The 20,421-nt window shown below is 41.8% G+C and overlaps 1 protein-coding gene across 3 annotated transcripts in view; it reads right to left on the bottom strand.

Moving 5' to 3' along the window:
• Positions 1–17,237: 17,237 nt before the first annotated feature.
• Positions 17,238–20,421, bottom strand: part of NDNF (neuron derived neurotrophic factor) — a 38,713-nt gene continuing 35,529 nt past the window's right edge. For all 3 annotated transcript variants that reach the window (XM_075929821.2, XM_075929823.2, XM_089778012.1), the window contains exon 4: positions 17,238–19,934. In XM_075929821.2, coding sequence (XP_075785936.1) covers positions 18,541–19,934 — 1,394 coding nt within the window. In that variant the 3' untranslated portion in view covers positions 17,238–18,540. The remainder of the gene's footprint in view (positions 19,935–20,421) is intronic.

Genomic DNA, 20,421 nt, shown 5'->3' with positions numbered 1-20,421 from the left:
GTTAGAAGCAATAGCCTTTTAAAAGTTTCTTGTATTTTTAAAAAATGCAACCTTATAAACTTGTTTGAAGTGTTGTGGCGTTAACATTTGATTGTAGATTACTCCCCCGAAAAATCCTTCTCCATCAATCAATAAAGTATCCAACATGGGTATTTCTTTTTAAAATAAATAATTGTGGGCTGCTTATAAAACTTGTCTTATATCATTTGCTACCACACATGAAATCCAAGAAAATTTTGTTTTATGCTTTAAGATCAATTGCTTTCACAATTTAGTTATAGCTGCATGAAGTTTATTGCTCAGAAATTTGAATTTAGACAATGTAGCTCCTAATTGACTTTCTTTCTAAAAATATAATCAAACTGTTAGATCAAAAATATACTTGCTCTTTTAGTTCCACGCTGTCTGCATGCTAGGTTTTCATTCATGGTGAAATGTTGACTCTATATAAATTCATGGTACTCCCATATCTTGAATACTGTGTACAGATGTGATCACCTCATCTCAAAAGAAATATCTTGGCATTGGAAAAAGTTCAGAAAATGGCAACAGAAATTATTAAGGGTATGGAACAGCTGCCATATGCTGCTCTTGCCCTCTGCCTTGGAGGTGCCGCTCACCTCTGGGACCACCCTGCTTGCTGCGCAGGGCATGGGTAGAAAAGGAAGGGGGGTACTGATGTCAGGGTGACCGTCCCTCCACCCTGTACTCCATCTCCACAGATCAGGGTGGGGGCAGGGATGAAGAGAGTTTGCTGGCTGCTTTTGGGAGTGGTGCAGGGCCAGGGTAGGAGTGAGCCTGCCTTACTCTCCTGCACCACCACCACCACCCAGAACCCACCTGTGATAAGCGGTGCCTAGCTGGAGCCAGCTCCGAACCTCAGCCCCAGTCCTGAACCCCTCCTGCACTGCAAACCCCTGCCCCCAGCCTGATAAAAGGGAGTGAGGATGGGGAGGGAGGATGGAGTGAGCAGGGGCAGAGCCTCAGAGAAGTGGCAGGAAGGAGGTGGGGCAAGGGTGTTTGGGTTTGAGATAGATCCTGGATTGCACTTCAATTCAAAAAGTAACCTTGTGCTTAAAAAGGTTGAAGACCACTGGAGTAATGGAAATGGGGCTTCAGGCTACAGTCTTATATTGTCCGGGTCACCTGCAAACCTCCCCTTGCTCATCTGACCAGATGTGGCAAAGAAGAAATGCACAGCCCCAACAAAAGCAAAAACATTTGCACTGAATTAAGCTTTCGGGGGGGGGGGGAGGGGGGGGAAGAAAGGAAGGGGAGGTGAATGCAAAAATCCAAAAGAAAAGTATTACTGAAGATTGCAAGTTTAATACTTTTGTGGTTTACCATAAATGTCACTGTTTAATATAGTTTCATTTAATGAGCATGGGTCTTCATTAATTTTGTTACTTTTGGTTATTCCTTTCATGTGTGCTCTACTCCTTAATATCTTTACTATAACATTTTAAAACAATTCTGTTATTTCTCTGTTGCTGGTGGAAACTAGTGTAGATTTGTATAATTTTTTCATAATGCTGGTGGTTAATTTACAAAATGATTTTTCTTATACATCTGCATGCTGGGGAACCATATGCACTAGCCAAGAACTGATAAACTCATAGCTGGAAACAAAACCCACTCACCTATATGTTAGTTTTGTTCAAAATAGGTGGCTTATGAGAATGTAAACTGCTGCATGCACTAATCTCATTTGTAATGTCATGATACAAGGTAAAATATAACTTTAATTGTAAATATCCCTATGCTGAACTTGTGTAAACCTCACAGGGGCAGAGTGGTTTTACTCTCCCATTCCCTATCAAGGACTATTGAGACCTAATGGACCATCTAAGACAAAAAGCTTTGTTGATTGCCCCATCCACCTATAAAGAAGTTATATTCAGGATCTCTCTTCCCATCCCTTTGAACTCTGGAAGAAGAACATATAAAAATTCTCACAAGAAGAAATAGTTCTCTTTGCTATCTGAGCTGTCACAGGGCCAGAGACATTACACTAAAGCAGAGATCTTGAGAGTCCCTAGATTCGCCTTGAAATACATTTTGAAAGAGCAAATTACTACATCTCTGTGACCTTTAGGAACCATAGATAGTAGCTCATTTTGTGTATATATGTTGACTTGCTTTAAGCTGTAATCTTTTTCTTAGTTAATAAACTACAGGTGTTGTCTTTGGTGTAGTCTTACCTGTTCTTTAAGTTATGTGACTGGTCTCTTGGGAAATATGAATATTTTGTAATCTTTAGTGTAAGTGACCATTTATCACTAAGTCCACCTTGTCTAGGTAGCAAGATAGTACCCTTTGGCTCTCCAGTAGATCTGTAATGACATGGCAAGCCTGTTACTGTGATCTGTGAGTTCACATATGTCCTGGCTTGGTAAAATTGAATTATATAGATCACTAGAAGACTTACCTGCATTGCCAGAGTCCTTCGGGGCAGGGGCTGGCAGTAGGGGCAGGAGTCAAGGCAGGGCCTTGGGGTTAGGGGGTGGAGGGCAGAGCAGGAGGCTAGGAACATGTTGGTGCAAGAGTCAGAGTAGGGGGGTTGAGAAGGTGCTCAGGGCAGAGGGGTCCCATCCAGCAGGAACCATTTTTCCCATCCCAGCCTCCTCAGCCCACAGCAGCCTTCCCTCCAACACTTTGGCCCTGAGGCCAAGTGCTCGGGGAGGAAAGGGTTTGAATCAAGGGGGCTACTTATCTGGTCTGGTGGCAGGTAAAGCTCTCCCCTGCACTCACTGCACCCAGTGGCCACTCTCAGTATCATGTCTTTCCTCTCTTTCCATTTTATGGAAAACAGTGTTTATAACACTTCTCATTTTCCTGGAACAACCAAACCCTGATCTTTCTTTAAGTTAGGATAAGAGGAAGTTGCATACCAAATTTGGTGGTCCTACCTCTTACTGTTTAGGAGGAGTTCTTGAATACACAGACAGACAGTCATGTAATTTCTAAATAGATGTAGATATAGACAGGGCTTTGTTTGTAAGAAAAAAGGTGCTGGTACTCCAGCTCAAACAGAAAAGCCATTCCTGCTGAAATGCAGGAGCCAAGCCACCCCAGGAAATAGGTGCTGGTATGCCAGGGGAAAATCCCATTGGCTACGTCTAGACTGGCATGATTTTCCGCAAAAGCTTTTAACAGAAAAGTTTTTCCGTTAAAAGCATTTGCGGAAAAGAATGTCTAGATTGGCACGGATGCTTTTTCGCAAAAGCACTTTTTGCAGAAAAGTGTCCATGCCAATCTAGACGCGGTTTTGTGCAAGAAAGCCCTGATTGCCATTTTCGCCATCGGGGCTTTTTTGCGCAAAGCACATTTTAGCTGTCTACACTGGCCCTCTTGCGCAAATACATTTGCGCAAGAGGGCTTAATCCCGAACGGGAGCAACATAGTATTTGCGCAAGAACACTGACAATCTTACATTAGATCTTACTGACAATCTTACATTAGTTCTTGTGCAAATTCAAGCGGCCACTGTAGACAGCTGGCAAGTTTTTCCGCAAAAGTGCCTGCTTTTGCGGAAAAATTTGCTAGTCTAGACGCAGCCATTCAGTTTAAGTATGTTGGTAAAATAGGTGGAATGCCATCACAAAAAAAGCGCTGGATATAGATATAGTTATCAACCGTTTGGGATATCTGTCCTGTCAGCCATTCCACACACTGTAACACATATAATCTTTTAAAATGTTGTTAAGATTGAGTTCAAATAAATCCAACTCTCTTCAATATAAATGGATTAGTGTAGGAATCAAATCAGATTTGATGGGGAGATCTTTCACATCTTAGGTTTCCTTTCCAGGTGTGTTGAATCTCACTGCTGAGTCTAGATTGGCAAGTTTTTCCGCAAAAGCAATTGCTTTTGCGGAAAAACTTGCCAGCTGTCTACACTGACCGTTTGAATTTCCGCAAGAACACTGACGATCTCATGTAAGAAATCAGTGCTTCTTGCGGAAATACTGTGCTGCTCCCGTTCGGGCAAAAGTCCTTTTGCGCAAAACTTTTGCGCAAAAGGGCCAGTGTAGACAGCTCAGCTTTGTTTTGCGTAAAAAAGCCCCTATCGCGAAAATGGCAATCGGGGCTTTTTTGCAGAAAAGCGCATCTAGATTGGCACGGACGCTTTTCCACAAAAAGTGCTTTTGCGGAAAAGAGTCCATGCCAATCTAGATGCTCTTTCCACAAATGCTTTTAACGGAAAACTTTTCCGTTAAAAGCATTTGCGGAAAATCATGCCAGTCTAGACGTAGCCACTGTGTCCTAGTTCTCAAGTATTTCCGTTCAGTCTCACCTAATCCCATCAATTCAGCATTGCTTCCTTCACACACAGATCTACTATCTATATGCTGTGTCTACATTGGCATCCCTTTCCGGAAAAGGGATGCTAATGAGACACTTCGGAATTGCAAATCCGCAGGGGATTTAAATATCCCCCGCGACATTTGCATTTACATGGCTGCCGCTTTTTTCCGGCTCGGGGCTTTTGCCAGAGAAAAGCGCCAGTCTAGACGCGATTCTCTGGAAAATAAGCCCTTTCCCGGAAGATCCCTTATTCCTACTTGAAAGGAAAGTAGGAATAAGGGATCTTCTGGGAAAGGGCTTATTTTCCAGAGAATCACGTCTAGACTGGCGCTTTTCTCCAGCAAAAGCCCCGAGCCGGAAAAAAGCGGCAGCCATGTAAATGCAAATGCCGCGGGGGATATTTAAATCCCCCGCAGATTTGCAATTCCGAAGTGTCTCATTAGCATCCCTTTTCCGGAAAGGGATGCCAATAAAGACACAGCCTATGAGTGTAACCCTTCTGCCAGGACAAGTTAATTGCAGCAAGGGCCGGGTTCAATATCTAGGGGTCTCCTCCCAACAACATAATACAACGCTGGCTCGAGCCCCCATCCAGTGACCTGGGAAATCTTACACATACCCCTGGGTGCCTCAAAGAGGCAATTCTTCCCCTCTTGCAAGCACAGAGCCTTGGTATAGCAGCAAATCTTTAATGACACAAGGTAACCGAATCAGCATTGAAGTGGGAAAACACCACAACTCAGATTCATAAACCAGACATGAGCAAAGACCCACCCCCCAGCCACAAATCACCCAAGGTCCCCAAAAGTCTAACACCCCAAAAGTCTCTCAAGTCCAGCAACCCAAAAATCACCCAAAGTCCGACACCCCAAAAGTCTCTGCCCCGGTCAGTGCTGCCCCAGGGTTCGAAAGTTCACCTGGCAGGGTTTTACCATCCCAACCTGGGTGCAATGGAGGCAGCAGGGGTTGATACACCTTACGCGGTCCACCGGTGGCTCCACCTCTCCGTAGGTTTCTGCTGCTGCCATTGACGCAAATCACTCCCCCACACTCCACCTGCTGTCCTGTGAGCCGCAGAGGCCATTCTACGGAGCAGTGTCTGCTAGTAGCTCAGCAACAGTGATTTCAGCTCACAGGAGATTTCAGCTCTTTAGCAGTATAGCACCAGGCTCCCCTCAGTACACAGTTATTTCAGCTCTTCAGTAAGTTCAGCTCACAGTAGAAGAGCCTCAGTGCAAGTGCACCACTGGCCCACAGTGAATCCAGCAAAAGAGAAAACAGTACAATCAGTGTGTTTTGGGCCCTCAGACAAGGCCCCCACCACCAGGTACAAAGATCTATCCCCCAACCTCTCTCAGCCTGACTGGGTTTGGACCCCATGCCCCTTGTCTAGCGAGTGTTACTTAGTTTATGGCGAAACAGTTCCACTATTTGATTCACATAATCAGGGTAACAACACTTGATCCCCCCTGCCTCAAAAACAGAGACACTTGAGATCCCACAGTGGCCAAAGTGACCATTTGGCTGCTGAGAGCACATACTAGGCAAGGTGAGCATGCCTATGCAAATGAATCAGCCCCTGAAGTCTTTTTGCATCACTTGCCACAGTTCACCCCCAGATGTCAGGGTAGGGCTTATCCTGACCTGCTTACATGAGCAAACAGATTTGCCCCCACAAAAACCCGACAGAGCATTGCATCTCCATTCTACTTTTCTTTATCCTTTCCATAAAGCCTCCTAGCATGTTATCAGTTAAGTTCACATGGGTAGATTAGACCAAGACACAATACAAATTAAAACACTATAATCATCCCTCAGGGGTCGTGAGCTTTTATAGAAATACAGTATACTGATCCATCTTTAGATGGAATATATTTGAGTATTGCATGAGATGGAAAATATGTTCATTAAAAAGTACTGACTTTCATTCAATTTTCAAAAAACTGCTCATTCATAATGTAGAAGTTATTCTTACTCCACACATCCAAAAAGAAGGGGTTAAAAATACAAGGGAAAAATCCACAAGCAATTATTAAAACATAGTTAGCAAAAGTGATGACAGGTCACGGATAGATTTTTCTATATGCAAATATAATTATTTTTATAACTGTATAACATTTATATGATACATCTCATTCACAATGTAGATGTTAACTCCATACTGAAAGCACATTAAGAGTTTGTTTCGTAATCATACACATTTGGGTCTTCAATTTATAAACAATCACCACAAAATCTCTGACTACTATACAGAAGGTTTTAAAACAGCTCCATCAAGCCTCATTACCCACCTGCCTTCATACAATGATTAAGAAAAGAAAAGCTACTCCGTAGCTTGAAGATTAAAAGAAACAGCAACAGATTCTGATAGGATTTACACTGGTGTAAATCCAGAGTAAGGTTAGTGCCTTCATTGTATCCAAGCATGGAGTCAGCTGTCAGGCTGAGAGAAAAATGTATTTCACAGCTCTCCACCTCTAATTAGCAAAACTTTCCAAGGATACTCCATAAAAAGTACATCGTGAGTGATCACTAGATTGAACTATTGCAAAGTCATATATAAATAGTCACGGTTCAGGTAAGAGTTGTGGTCACAAACACCTACAAGACTTGAATGGACAAAAGGGATTTCAGCCAACAATACCAGATGAGAATCGAGAAACAATTAGAATCCAAAATCACCAACAACCTGCAAATCTGTTGGACAAACCCCTCGATCACGGAGATAGGCAACTGTATTACCAAGAGTTACCTATGTCTTTTCTAGATGGCACATTTGCCATCTGTTTTCACTCTTGGCCCCATTTGGCCAGCTATTTGGAAAGTAAAGACACTCTACATTAATTTTCCATTGCAGCTGGACAGTAGAGTCGTGCGTCATTCACATACTAATGGTATTACAGCCTACACCAAGCTCTTTCACCATCTTCCCCAGCCAACTGCCTGTGCACTTTGAGCAGTAGGGGGTAGCAGAAAGAAAATCAGTAGAATCAGACATCAGGGCTGATGAGCCAAAAGGAATCTGAGGAGAAGTGTTGGAAGCACGCAACAGTCAGAAAGTGCAGGATAGTCAGTAAAAACTTGTGAACAGTCCTAAGACTGATTATACTCCAAATTCATATGGAATGTGAAATACAGTTAGCATGCAAGCAACATACACTCAGTGGGGATGTGAAAGTTTAACCAGTAAGCATCATCCTTAAAGAGTCTAGTTAAGCACTGGGGGCGGGAGAAGCGCCAGGCCCACTGCAGGTAGAGTGCTGCTCCAGCCCATGGGGCCCACCGGGAGCAGGTGCTGCTCTAGAAGTGGGAGAGAAGTGTTCCAGCCTAATCATGATGGGCCAGGGGGTCACCCCAGACAGGCTGGGCTGGCACACCTACTAGGTTTAACAGGTTAACCAATTAAATGGGATTTTACATCCCTAATCTAGAATAGCATAGGCCATTAACCATTAAAGATCTTTTAATAAAGATCACTACTGACACCATAAAAAAGAAGCATAAGAGAGAGCAAGAAGAAAGGAGAAAACAATGTCTCATCAAACAATCCAGGCAGAGCGTTGTTTTGGCGTCCTTGCATCTAATTATAATGGTATACATATATCCTGAAGCAGATGGTATTTGTGTTTATTTTATAGTTTCCTAAATTGCCTATCAAGAGCATCTGGGAAGCTGAAGAAAAATTAAACACAGCAATGGTGGGGACAGACTGGCTGGCACACAAACAAGTTCATAGGAAGAAAAAAAGAGCACAAGGACCTCTGTCTTACAAGAGGCCTGCCATAATTGCTGACCCTATTCTTGAGGAAGCGTAGGGTGCGCTCTAGCTCTTTGCCCAGGTGATGCAACACATCCCTAAAGGGCAGAGAAAGGCCACAACTGTACTGGCAAACTGCAGCAGCCCAGAGGAGTGTGCTGCACCAGCTGAAAGGATGCAGGAGCAGAGACACTCCCACTGAGCCGGGATAGAAATTCTACCTCCTAAATTAAGGCTGTAATAGAATAACCATTTAAATAGTTAACCAATATGCCTGGGCTTAGCAGTTACCGTTAATGGTTATATGCAGGCTCCTGCCCCTGCTTCTAAGTAGCCTGCTGCCACTTCAGAGCCTGCAGCACAGGGTGGCAGCCGGATCCCCAGGAGTGGGGCCAGCTGGCTCTGTTCCCAGGGAGCCGGCTGTGCTGCCGGCGCTGCAGTGTAAGGTTTATACCCGCAGCATATAACTGTGTAGCTGCTGAGATTTTCAGCGGATGCACGGTTACCTAAATAACTGCCTTTTAACATCCCTCCTGCTAATCAGAATTCCCCCAGGGCAACATGGCCACCACATCACCCTTTGCTTAGGCCTGCGAGCAATTTGTACAAATAAATTAAAATTAAAAGTAAAAGTAATTAAAAGCGGTAAGCACTTCAGCCAGTAATGAGCGTTCACAGGATACATGTCATGAATGAGATCATATTTAATAATCATGCTTATTTTCATTTATAATCATAGAACATTTTGAGTATGAACTCCCCCGCCATCCTGCTGCTTTTCCATATATATCTTATATCAGGTAATATGACTGACAGAATCTGTCTAGGAGAAGAGAGAATATATTGATATGAATGAAGAGTCTTTATTTTGCTCATCACAATGAAGGATCCCAAGTCTGCATCTCTCTGAGCACCCAGAAATCCATTTGTAGTCAGTAAGGCTATGTCTACATTCGCGGCTTCTTGCGCCAGTAATATGCAAATGAGGCGAAGTGTGGAATATCGCTGAGCCTCATTTGCATACCTAATGAGCCACCATTTTTTTCAGAAGAGGCTCTTGCGCAAGAAGGAACGTCTACACTGCCCCTTCTTGCGCAAGTAAAACCCTCTTGCGCAATGCCGTTGCACCTGTTAGTTTTCAGGAAGAACGGCATTGCGCAAGAGGGTTTTACTTGCGCAAGAAGGGGCAGTGTAGACGCTCCTTCTTGTGCAAGAGCCTCTTGTGAAAATAAAGTGTGGCTCATTAGGTATGCAAATGAGGCTCATCAATACTCCACGCCTCATCTGCATATTACTTGCGCAAGAAGCCCTGAGTGTAGACATAGCCTAGGAGTGCTGGGGGTGTCAGGAATGCAAGATCAGGCACAGCAAGTAAAGGAATTCTCAAGTGGCATTGAGAATTTTCTCCCAGATATGTGTGGGTCTTGTTCACATACCCAGGTCTAACTGTTTGTCAATCTAACTGGGGGGGGGAGGGGAGGGAGAAGTGGCAGAATTCCTTCCTGACCTTGGTTATGGCAGAGACGTTGGGTTATTTATGTCTGTTTTTAATTTCTTCTGCATCAGTGAGGGCAGGATACTCTCTGGGATCATCTGAATCTCTCATTTAATCAATGCTCCTGCAATGGCAGGACCATGAGGATTGGTGCACTTTGGTTGTTCCTGTTCACTATCTGTGGCACACATGATATCAGGCCTGATGACAGGGTGGGAGCACAGGGGGCAACTGCCCCAGGGCCTGGCGATCTAAAGGGCCCCAGGCTCTCGGTTGCCGCTGACACTGCAGCAGTGCTCTGGGTGACTGTAAGGGCTGGGAGGACACACTGCACCCTGGGTGGCCTGAAGGATATGGTGGGGGATTGACATAGCACACTCGCTGCCCTGCCCATTCCACCTGAGACCCCGCCTATTTGGAGAGCACAGAGCTGCCCCCTCACCCGACACACACACACACACACACACACACACACACACACACACACACACACACACACACACACACACACACACACACACACACACACACACACACACACCTTCCCCAGGAGTCCTTCATGGCTATCGGCTTCTTTATGTGACATACAGGAGGTGAGGCTAAATGACCTGGTGGTCCTTTCTGCTCTTAAACTAGTCTAAAGGCTACGTCTACAATGCAGGCTTCTTGCACAAGAGCACGTCCACACTGCCATGTGCTTTTGCGCAAGAGCGTCCATGGCAGTGTGGATGCTCTCTTGCGCAAGAAAGCTCTGATGGCCATTGTAGCCATAGGGGTTTCTTGTACAAGAAACCCCTGTTGCCTGTCCACACATACCTTTTTGCACAAGAGCTCTTGTGGAAAAAAGGCTTATTCCTAGTAGAAAGAGGAATAACTCTTGGGCAAAAAGCCCTGTGTTCTTACCATTAACTGTACTTTTTCTTGCTCAAGAATGGGCTTGTAGTATGGACGCTCCACAAGTTTTTGCACAGTGTAGACATAGCCCAAGACTGTAATCAATCATAAGAATCTCGTGAGGTAGGTAAGTGTCATTGTCCCCATTTTACAGATAGGAAATCTGTTATTTAAAGGGCATTTGTACTGGAGTTACTGCTATCTGCATTTAGGAAGTGATCGCCATTATTAGTTCATTTAACTTTAAATATAACTTTTTTTTGCTAGCCATAAAGGAATAATACTGAAATAAAGCCATCTGCACAACTCATCCTGACAACAAACTGAGGGCAGCTTATGGTCATCACCCTATAGGTGGAAGGTGGATAAAAGAGGAAAAACCATGACACAGATAGTAGAATCTGAAATGCTGGCTCCAAAACTCAAATGAGAATTTGTATCACCAGCTGCATGTTGTACATTTGTAAACCACTTTAAACAAGGCAAAAACTTCTTCTTTGTCTTGTATCAATTGCTAATAGAAGCATATATCTGCTTTACTCCAAAGCTGTTAAATGTATTGTAAATCCCTATAGTAACTAAAGGAGACTAATCAAAGGCTTTCCCCAATGACGGGCATAAACATGGAACAACTGGAAAAAATTAATAAGAAAATTATGTGGAAACTGAGCTGCCTGTTCTACATGGAGGCTTAAATTACACTGCCATCAACTGCTGCTGCTCAGCAGAAGGCTCTATATGCAAAACAGCAGTTTGGGGTGAACAAAACAAATAGAAATAAGCATGCTGGAAACATTTAGAGCAACTGAAAAATGAGCTGTTGGAAAATGTGAAACCTTTTCATTTAGCAAAGCATTATAACCTCAAAATAATAGATGCTCTTTTGTCCACGATACTGTGTATGTCAGTTAGCGTTAGCTTTGTGTTCATGAAGTTTAGTTGCATTTAAAACAATCCCACACTTTACAAGAGCACCGATATCACAATTGTTATAAGCTTCAGAACTTATGAAGGGGACCAATGAGTAAGAGGCATTGAATCATAGTAAATCATATTGCATGTTCTAATTCTCGTTCTCCTAGCTCTTGTGCTGTCTGAAGTGTACATTTTGTTTTAAAACAAGCAGAACTCATCTCTCTTGTGTTTAAACAAAGCAGGTTAATTAAATTTGCCAATAACAGAGTGCAAAGAGGCTTCCTGTATCATCTCACAAAGAGGTACTCCTCCTTTTACAACAAAAGAGTCTTGGGTCTTGTCCTTCAGTTAAATCCGAGAGACCAGATTCGAGATCATTGTAGGACAGGAGCCTTAGGCTACGTCTGTGCAGCAATGCTTTTACGGGATACCGGAGTATCCTGAAATAGCTCTCCCGCATGTTCACAGCAAGCCTGTTATTTCGAAATATAATGGGCTCACTATTCTGACATCCCTGTAAAGCTCATTCCACGAGGAGTAAGGGACGTTTTAGAATAGCAGGTTATTTCCAAATTTGGCTCTTCCCCTCCCACAGAGTTCAGGGCCAAGACTGGACTGGAGGAAGATGCGTATCTGGGCTGGTGATATAAACTTAGGAACCCCTCTTCTGGAGGCAGGCACCTAAAGCACCTGTTAGGCTAAGCGTAGACAGAGCTGTTTAGAGTGAGTGGCTTACCTGCTTGCCTAAGGAGGCAAGGCAGAGCTGTCCTGTCAGGCAGAGCTGATTCATGGGGCTCCAGAAGTGTTGGGAGGGCAGGAGAGGCATTATTAGGCAGAGCCACTGGCAGGCGATAAGTGCCGTGGGGAGATTGAAGATGAGAGCTTGACTGCCAGTGGGTGCTCAGCACCCATAAAATTTTCCTCATGGGCTTGAGCACCCATGCAGTCAGCACCTATGAGGGGAAACTTTAGGCAAGACAGACAGAGGAATGTCTGTATTCTCTGGGTGCACATACCCAGAGGCAGAAACTCAGACAGCTGGGGAACTTTTACGGTAGGCACCGGGTGAATTGAGATGCCTGCAGAATTCAGTTGCAGCCCAGCAGAGGTTTTGTATATTGGCTAAAAGTGATATTTAGGTGCCTAAAGCTGGGCTTTAGAGATCTGAGTCCTTTTTTGGAGCTAGCCCTAGAGGCCTCATTCTCCATTGTCTTGCATAGTTATATGCATCTTGCATAGCTATTTGCATGGTGCGAAGTGAAATCAAAGTGGGAGTGAAATACCACCACTTGATCTGGTAGCATTTTAGTCCTCATCTTGCATTGTTGAACACAACTTTACAAATTTCAGGAGAATAGCAAATCAGGCCGTATGAATCTTTGAATTTTCTGTGAATAAGTGGTTTCATGGGCCACCAACAGCCTTTATATGGCCCCTCATGGATCCCCAAGATGCTGGATATTTGCTTCCTCATTGGTGAAATGATTTGGAGTTTGTTTGTTTGTTGTATTGGTGCAGCCTCTTCTAATGCTACTTCCTACTTTTAAGCAGATGTGCTTGATTTAAAATCAGAGAGCCAGAACAGCACAATAGGCAAGAAAGAACTTTTACATTTTCCCATCCCCTTTATAATATCAGTGAATGCCAGACGAGTTTTAAAGCAACAGCTAACATTGTGAAACAGAATAGGACATAAAAGAAAATATTAATGCCTCAGAGGTGTTCCTTCCCTTCCTAACTTTCTTAGTGGTGCATAAGCCTCATGTATATCTTGGCACCCAAAACTTTATCAAATATTTTCTTTGCATAGCCCAGGAATTTAAATGTGCATTTTAACTTAGACCAGCAGGAATGCTTCCACTGTAAAACTGGAGCAAGGAAATAAGAGTAAAAAATACAATTAAATGGTCAAATTTAGTCCACAGAAAGCAATTACTTTGGGGTTATGAAGAGTAAATGTTATTATTGCAAAAGTCCCAGTCAAATATAGTCTTGGAAAATGCAATGTAATTATCATATAATTTATCCTACTCATTTTATTATTTACTGAGTGCTGACAATTTGCATGGAATATTTCAGTCCATAGAGGGAGATGTAGGCCCAGATCTTCAGAATCTGGATCAGAGTCCCTCTTCAGAGGTGCTTAAAATCTAAAAAACAAATCCTGCAACTGAATCTACCTGGACAGACACCTGCCTTTATGATGGAGCCCCACTTGATGTGGGAATCCCATTGTAGGATCAGGGCCTAAAATATACAGACAAAAAAGTTTAGACAAGTGAAATGCTGAATCTGGCTCTTAGAAACATGGTTCTTCTTCCTTGGATATTGTCTTGTTTGCATGCTATATATCCATGATGCCAGCTGAGCTCTGGGGCAGTGTTTTGCCTCATCTGTTGAATGGGCTGGCTCTGCAGAAGCAGACAAAAGACACCGACTTTATACGTCTATGACATATTAATGAAATCACTGGAATTGCCTGGGTGTGATGACATAACAAGCATGTATGACCTAAAAGGTGGATTTTGGGGTTGGTTATTTAAGATACAAAATGAGGGTTCTCCCATATACAGCTCCATTGAAATCAGTGGCTCATTGAACAGATTCCACTGAATGTGGCACTTATAATTTGGTAGGGAATAGCTTCTGCATGCTAATAATGGTTTGGCAGTTCAAATTTTAGGCCAAGAATGAATATCACAAGTGCAGTTATTGTTTGGTTGTATTTTTTCTTTTCTTTTGTCCCTTTTCTTTTTATTATTTGTACAGGTTTGATGCAAAAAAACAACACATATGCAATTTTGTGGAACACACAGATATTGGAACAGTGGGAGAGGCAGGCCATGAAGTTTTTTCATATACTGCTCATGCATTTGAGTGTGGATTTTCCCCAATTATCCATGAGTCGAACCTGCATTCTGATAAATAACCATATGGTCACTGTTCGAGAGGTTACATTTCCTCTGTACTTTCTAATCAATATGATGAAATCTGTTAAAATGTAATGTGAGGGAAAATATATTCAGGAATTTCTGGGAAGCAGCAGCACTTAACATGCTAAACAGATGTGTTTCAGCAAAGATGTTTAGCCATCTTCTGGGGCTAGGGAGAAAGATAGCCTGTCAGAAGTCTTACACTTACTGCAGCTTCAGTGGTACCTTCTGATGTGAAGGCACAACCTTTCAAATATGCAGCCAGGAATTGATATTTTGTGAACTAGCAGAAATGTCATTATGCTGTGATGTATTTGTTTTCCAACATGCTAATGAAAAATGTCCCAAGAACAAAGAGAGCCCTACTGCAGAAGATCTCCATAGATCCAAATGAAAATGTTGGACTTTGGGAGCACACTATATATATAGCTTGCCCATGCTTAGTGCTATGATAGGAATAAATAATTGAATGCTTAGCTGTTATTTTCACAAGATTGGTCTGATTAATTTAGTTACAAATTATTTACATATCCCTGTATGCTAACTCAGTAATGGATAAAGTTGTTTTTCAAATAATGGGTATGATCAGTTTTGTGAGATTTGGAGAATGATTGGTTTACCCACTTCTAGCTGACGCAATGGAACTGGGGTAGGGGCGGGGGGAGGGAGAAGGGGTAGGTGAAGGTTGGACTCAGTTATGGATACCTCAGAGAACAAAAGCTCTACTAATATGTAAATAAAGTGTAGGACTACTATCCTTGAATCTTTGCAATGGGTCTTATAGCCTTCTATTACAAGGCATGCTACCTAGACTCCACCATTTGGTAAAAAAATAATAATAATGGAGATATATCTATCACATAGAACTGGAAGGGACCTTAATAGGTCATTAAGTCTAGTCCTTACCTTCATGGCAGGACCAAGTACCATGCCTGACAGATTTGCCCCAGCTCCCTAAATAGCCCCCTCAAAGACTGAACTGACAACTGTAGGTTTAAGCATGCCAATGCTCAAGCCACTGAGCTATTCCTCCCCCCACCTGTTTAAATGCTTTTCCTTGTTCTCACTTAGGACAGTTTTAGTATAAAAGTAATTTGAATTTGACTGAGTATTGGAGTACAGTTTCCTGGCTAAATGATAAGAAAGGAAGAGCCAACAGATGCCGTTGATTGGACCAAAGATATTCAAAATCATGAAAAGAATCTTGGGCTAATTAGGGCTGACAACAGTCTTCACTGGACCATGGATCCACTGTCTAGATCATCCCTGATAGACGTCTATCCAACTTACTCTTAAATATCTCCAGAGATGGCAATTCCACAACCTCCCTAGGCAATTTATTCCAGTGTTTAACCACCCTGACAGAAACTTTTTCCTAATGTCCAATCTAAACCTCCCTTGCTGCAGTTTAAGCCCATTGCTTCCTGTCCTATTATCAGAGGCCAAGGAGAACAATTTTTCTCCCTCCTCATGACACCCTTTTAGATACTTGAAAACTGCTATCATCATGTCTCCTCTCAGTCTTCTCTTTTCCAAGCTAAACAAGACCAATTCTTTCAGTCTTCCTTCATAGGTTATGATTTCTAGACCTTTTATCATTTTTGTTGCTTTTCTCTGGACCTTCTCCACATCTTTCCTGAAATGTGGTGCCCAGAACTGGACATAATACTCCAATTGAGGCCTAATCAGCGCAGAGTAGAGTGGAAGAATGACTTCTCGTGTCTTGTTCACAACACTCCTGTTAATTCATCCCAGAATCAGGTTTGCTTTTTTTGCAACAGTGTCACATTGTTGACTCATGTTTAACTTGTGTTCCACTAAGACTCCTAAATCCCTTTCTGCCGTACTCCTTCCTAGACAATCACTTCCCATTTTGTATGTGTGAAACCGATTGTTCCTTCCGAAGTGGAGTACATTGCTGGGCCCAAGGGCAACTGCTCCCTTTGCATTCTCTGGTTCCACAAATGGGGGGTAGGATTTCATGTAGGCTGAGAGTGAGACTAGACCCTACGCTTCTCCTTACAGTTACCTATGCATTGGACTAGACAACCAAAAAGCATGCACTCATTTTCACATCCTCCATCACTAAATAACTACACATGTGGAGAGAGGAAAAAAGGCCTTTGGGTTAGATTGTCAATGAATTGTTGTCAGCTACAACAGTTATGCTTTCTACCAAGTGTTATAGAAGGGAACAATTGGTTGCTCTGCAGAGGGAGTTTTACCCTTGCACCCTTCAGGTCATAACATATTACATAACACAGTAACTATCTCTTTTGCTATCACTCATGTCTTTAAAGCTCTGTATAGCTCATTGATTTATTCTCCCACTGCTACTACCACCATTTTGGCATAAGGGCGGTTTGAAACTTGTTAATGCAAGGCTACTGACAGTAAGTAAATCAGTCAGATTAGATCCACTTTGATAAATGAAGATGTTAAAAATTATCTTGAGGTGGTGTGAAATGGCTCTGTGACTCTTCACTGGTCTTAGGACTGAGGAAAAGGCACATTATAGTATCCCTATTGCACATCCCTGCCATACATATTTCTGAATGAGAGTCAGTCACCAATATGGACTAAAATATGCTGTTTTTCCCATAGCCTCGCTCTCTCCATGTCCCCTACCCCCAAGCAGGTTCCAGCACCCACTATAAGTTTCCCCCCTAAGGCACGTATTAGTAAGATTGCTGATTTCCCTCGGACCTTCTTTTTGCAGGTTCAGAGGCCTGTTTTTTTACCCCCTCTTGAACCATGTTATTTAAAAGATGTAGATAAAAAAAAATTCTCCTTCCCCAAAGATGTTTCCCATCTGAGGACTGCTTGAAGTGATTCATATTCACTACCCATTTGTTCTTATTATAGTTAAGATGAGTCAAGCCTAAAGATGTGTGTCTACACAAGTGAAACCTTAAAACCAAAGATATAAAAAAGGTTGGAAACAAGTTAAACCTAGAAGTTTAATGTATCATAGAAAGTTTTAGATAATTTTCCTATTAGCAACCATTACTCAGCATAGCATGAACTGAAGAATATTTTCATTTCAATTTAACACGTTAGTGACATCTGAGTTTTACTTCTACGGTTTATAACATAAGGTGGTGTATGTCCAAAAGACAAAATCTTTCAATAATAATCTGCCAAAATATTTTTAAAAGTACACATGTAAACCATTTTCAGATCAGTAGGTCACCTGGCCTATTATATCTTTGAACTGTATAGTTTAGATTGTAAGACAACATGGAGTGCTAAGCATACGGACAGCACTCAAAAAAAAAAAAAAAGCCCCAAAATCCCAACAAAATGAAATCTATTTTCAAGCACAAAGTTAAAGTCTTTCTATGCCGTGCTATTCTTTTCATACTTTTATCATATCAATCTCAATGTTGCAGCAGCAGCTCTTTTTCCAATATCTTATATTAAATTACAAATTGCTAACAAATTTCCTCAATAGCAATAGTAATTCTACAGATCTTCAGACATCTTTTCTAACACATTTAAAACTCAACTCCATACAAGCCTACTGCATTTGGGTTACATTTGTATGTAGCCGAGTGCTTAGTCCCACCCTGGGAACTTCAAGATAAGTGAAGCAATATATAATCTAATATTTTTAATTTTATGTACAGGAATATAATGTATGACAACTTTGTACATGAAATACATACAGTATTTAAACATTAAAATTAACCGAATAAGAATTTACATTAGCAGTGAAACAGACATGTGCAGTCCAGTTAATACTTAGTTTAGATCTGTATATTAATCATATAAACGAACATTTAAAATGAAACTTTATAAAATAATTTACAGAAATCCTACCATCTACAAAAAGCAAAAGTGATTGTATGTGTATTGTGAGTGTGAATAACAACCAGTTGAGTGATTTGTCTCAGCCTTTAAGTAATAAAATAATTTAGAAGCAGTTCATGCAGTATGGAAGCAAAAATGATGGTAGTACCTTCAACGTTTCCTGCTATCTTGGACATCTACTGAGCATCAAACGTGGACCACTGGACACATGATAATACAATAGCCAGATGCTAATGAAAAGCACCAAGCTCAGTCCCTCCAGACAATTACTTATGTAAACATAAATATACAAGTTGATATTTTTTTTTCTACACAGTACAAATACAGGTCACAACTTCTCAGCTGTGAAAGTAGTCAATCTGTTTACTGAAAGTAGGATAGTGTTCAGACTGGGGGAGTTCCATATATTTCTATATGCAAGGTCACTAACAGAACTTCCTTGTTTTCACCAATTTACTCTGATATTTGACTGAGTGTCCTCCATGCCCTATGACATAAACATCCAGTAAGTAGGACTTGCCGGGCTGCAGGCCTTTAATTGTCTCTGTGGTAACTGCTTTCTGCAGATTTTGGCTATGAAAATATTTACAGAGGACTTTCTCTGATTTCTTCCTTGTGTCTGGACCCAAGCACTGGTTCTGTTCTCTTTTCTTTTGCTCTTCACTATAATTGTCATCCACTTCCTTTTTGTAGATGCAAAATTTGTTTCTTTCTTGTGTGCCTAGCCAGGCCACTGTGGCTGAAGAACAAGTACGAAGTTTATCGAAGGCTTTGATTCTTGTGTCTTCAGGAAGAGACGGAAATGACTGCTTATTAGGTCTTGTAGTAGCTAAGATCTTCAACATGGAGGCACCTTTCTTACTTCCTTTCAGCCTAATTAGATATTTAGCTTTTGGTTTTCCTCTAAGCTGGAACTGACGGACCTCCTCAACATTTTGAGACAAGAGAAGTTTTCCATCTCTTCTGATTTGGATCTGAATAGCGTCCAGGCACGAATGAACAAAGAAAGTAACTTTTTGGTGTGATGAAACAGGAGCAAACCGTAGAAATTTAGCTCCCTTTCTTTTGATAAACACATCTGTAACTTTCCCATCTTTCAGTTCAACCGTCTTCTGTTTGGCTTCTTCTTTAGTTCTGGCAAAGGTGCCAACATAAGCAGTACTCATATTTGTGTTAACATTTACTGCAAACATGTCAAAATAGTACTGTGTATCAGGCTTCAAATCAGACACTGTGAAAATATTCTTGTTCCCAATGCAAATCTTCTGCAGGTCAACTCTTGGCTTCGAAGACATTTGGCGACTAAGCTTCGATGATGATTTTAAGAAGATACGTTCTTTGCCAGGGTTGTTGTCCGAAGGGAAGCCAAAATGGGCAAAGTCGAAGAGGCTGAAATCCAGGCCTGGTTTTGGAGCCCTCATGAAGGCATCATCCGAATTGAGCTTAGCTTCAACAGCACAGAGGCTTTTGAAATTGTGTTCTTTATTGATGACTATGCAATACTGAATTGGCTGTTTCAGTAAAGATGCTGTAGGGCTTGGTTTCCATGCCAATGTGACTGTTGTGCGTCCAAGAGAGGTGACATCAACTCTTGGATCATAAGGTAATTCGGGATAAGGCTGGTCTGACTCTGGAGTTGTTGTTGCATACACTTTAAAATATGTATCCTTCTCAGTCGACAGCAACTCTAATTGGTACAAACCAGATGGGGAACTGGGAGACACAAAATATTCAACATCATTGCCTTTGTAAGAGAACAGTTCTGTTCCTTCTTCATTAATAATCTGTTGTTTCTGCTGCTCAAGTGGTTCTGGTTCACCTAGAATATGAACATACAAACATTTTTGTTAGAAAATGTGTCAAATGATGGTATAGGAGGAAAAAACTTATGTATCTACTTGTAAGTAAAATCTCAGAGCCCAATGAAACAGATTCTGGGGCAGAGGATACTCCCATCATAAATGATCAGGCATAGTTAATCAATCCACTTTTGACCAAGTAGTTCTTGGGTCTTCTTATCCAATGAAACTGATTTCGAGATCCTATTATTTACAAGTCCAACAAGTTGTACGGTATGTGGTCGTTATTGAAGACAGATTCACTTTGTGTTTAAAGGCAGGCATTTGACATTTAACACTTCTACAAATGTTTCTGGAAACTAAAGAGCAAATCCTTTCTCTATAGAACAACTACTGCATGGAGAGAAGCCCTACATGCAAGCCTCCCGACATTATTACCCCACGACAAGTTGTCTCTCAAAGGGCCACCACTAGAAGTGAGAGGGAAGTGAGAGAATTCAGTTCCAT

Source organism: Pelodiscus sinensis, chromosome 4 (assembly GCF_052426305.1).
Source record: "Pelodiscus sinensis isolate ZL-2025 chromosome 4, ASM5242630v1, whole genome shotgun sequence".
Lineage (NCBI taxonomy): Eukaryota > Metazoa > Chordata > Testudines > Trionychidae > Pelodiscus > Pelodiscus sinensis.
This window is presented reverse-complemented; position numbering and strand designations above follow the sequence as displayed.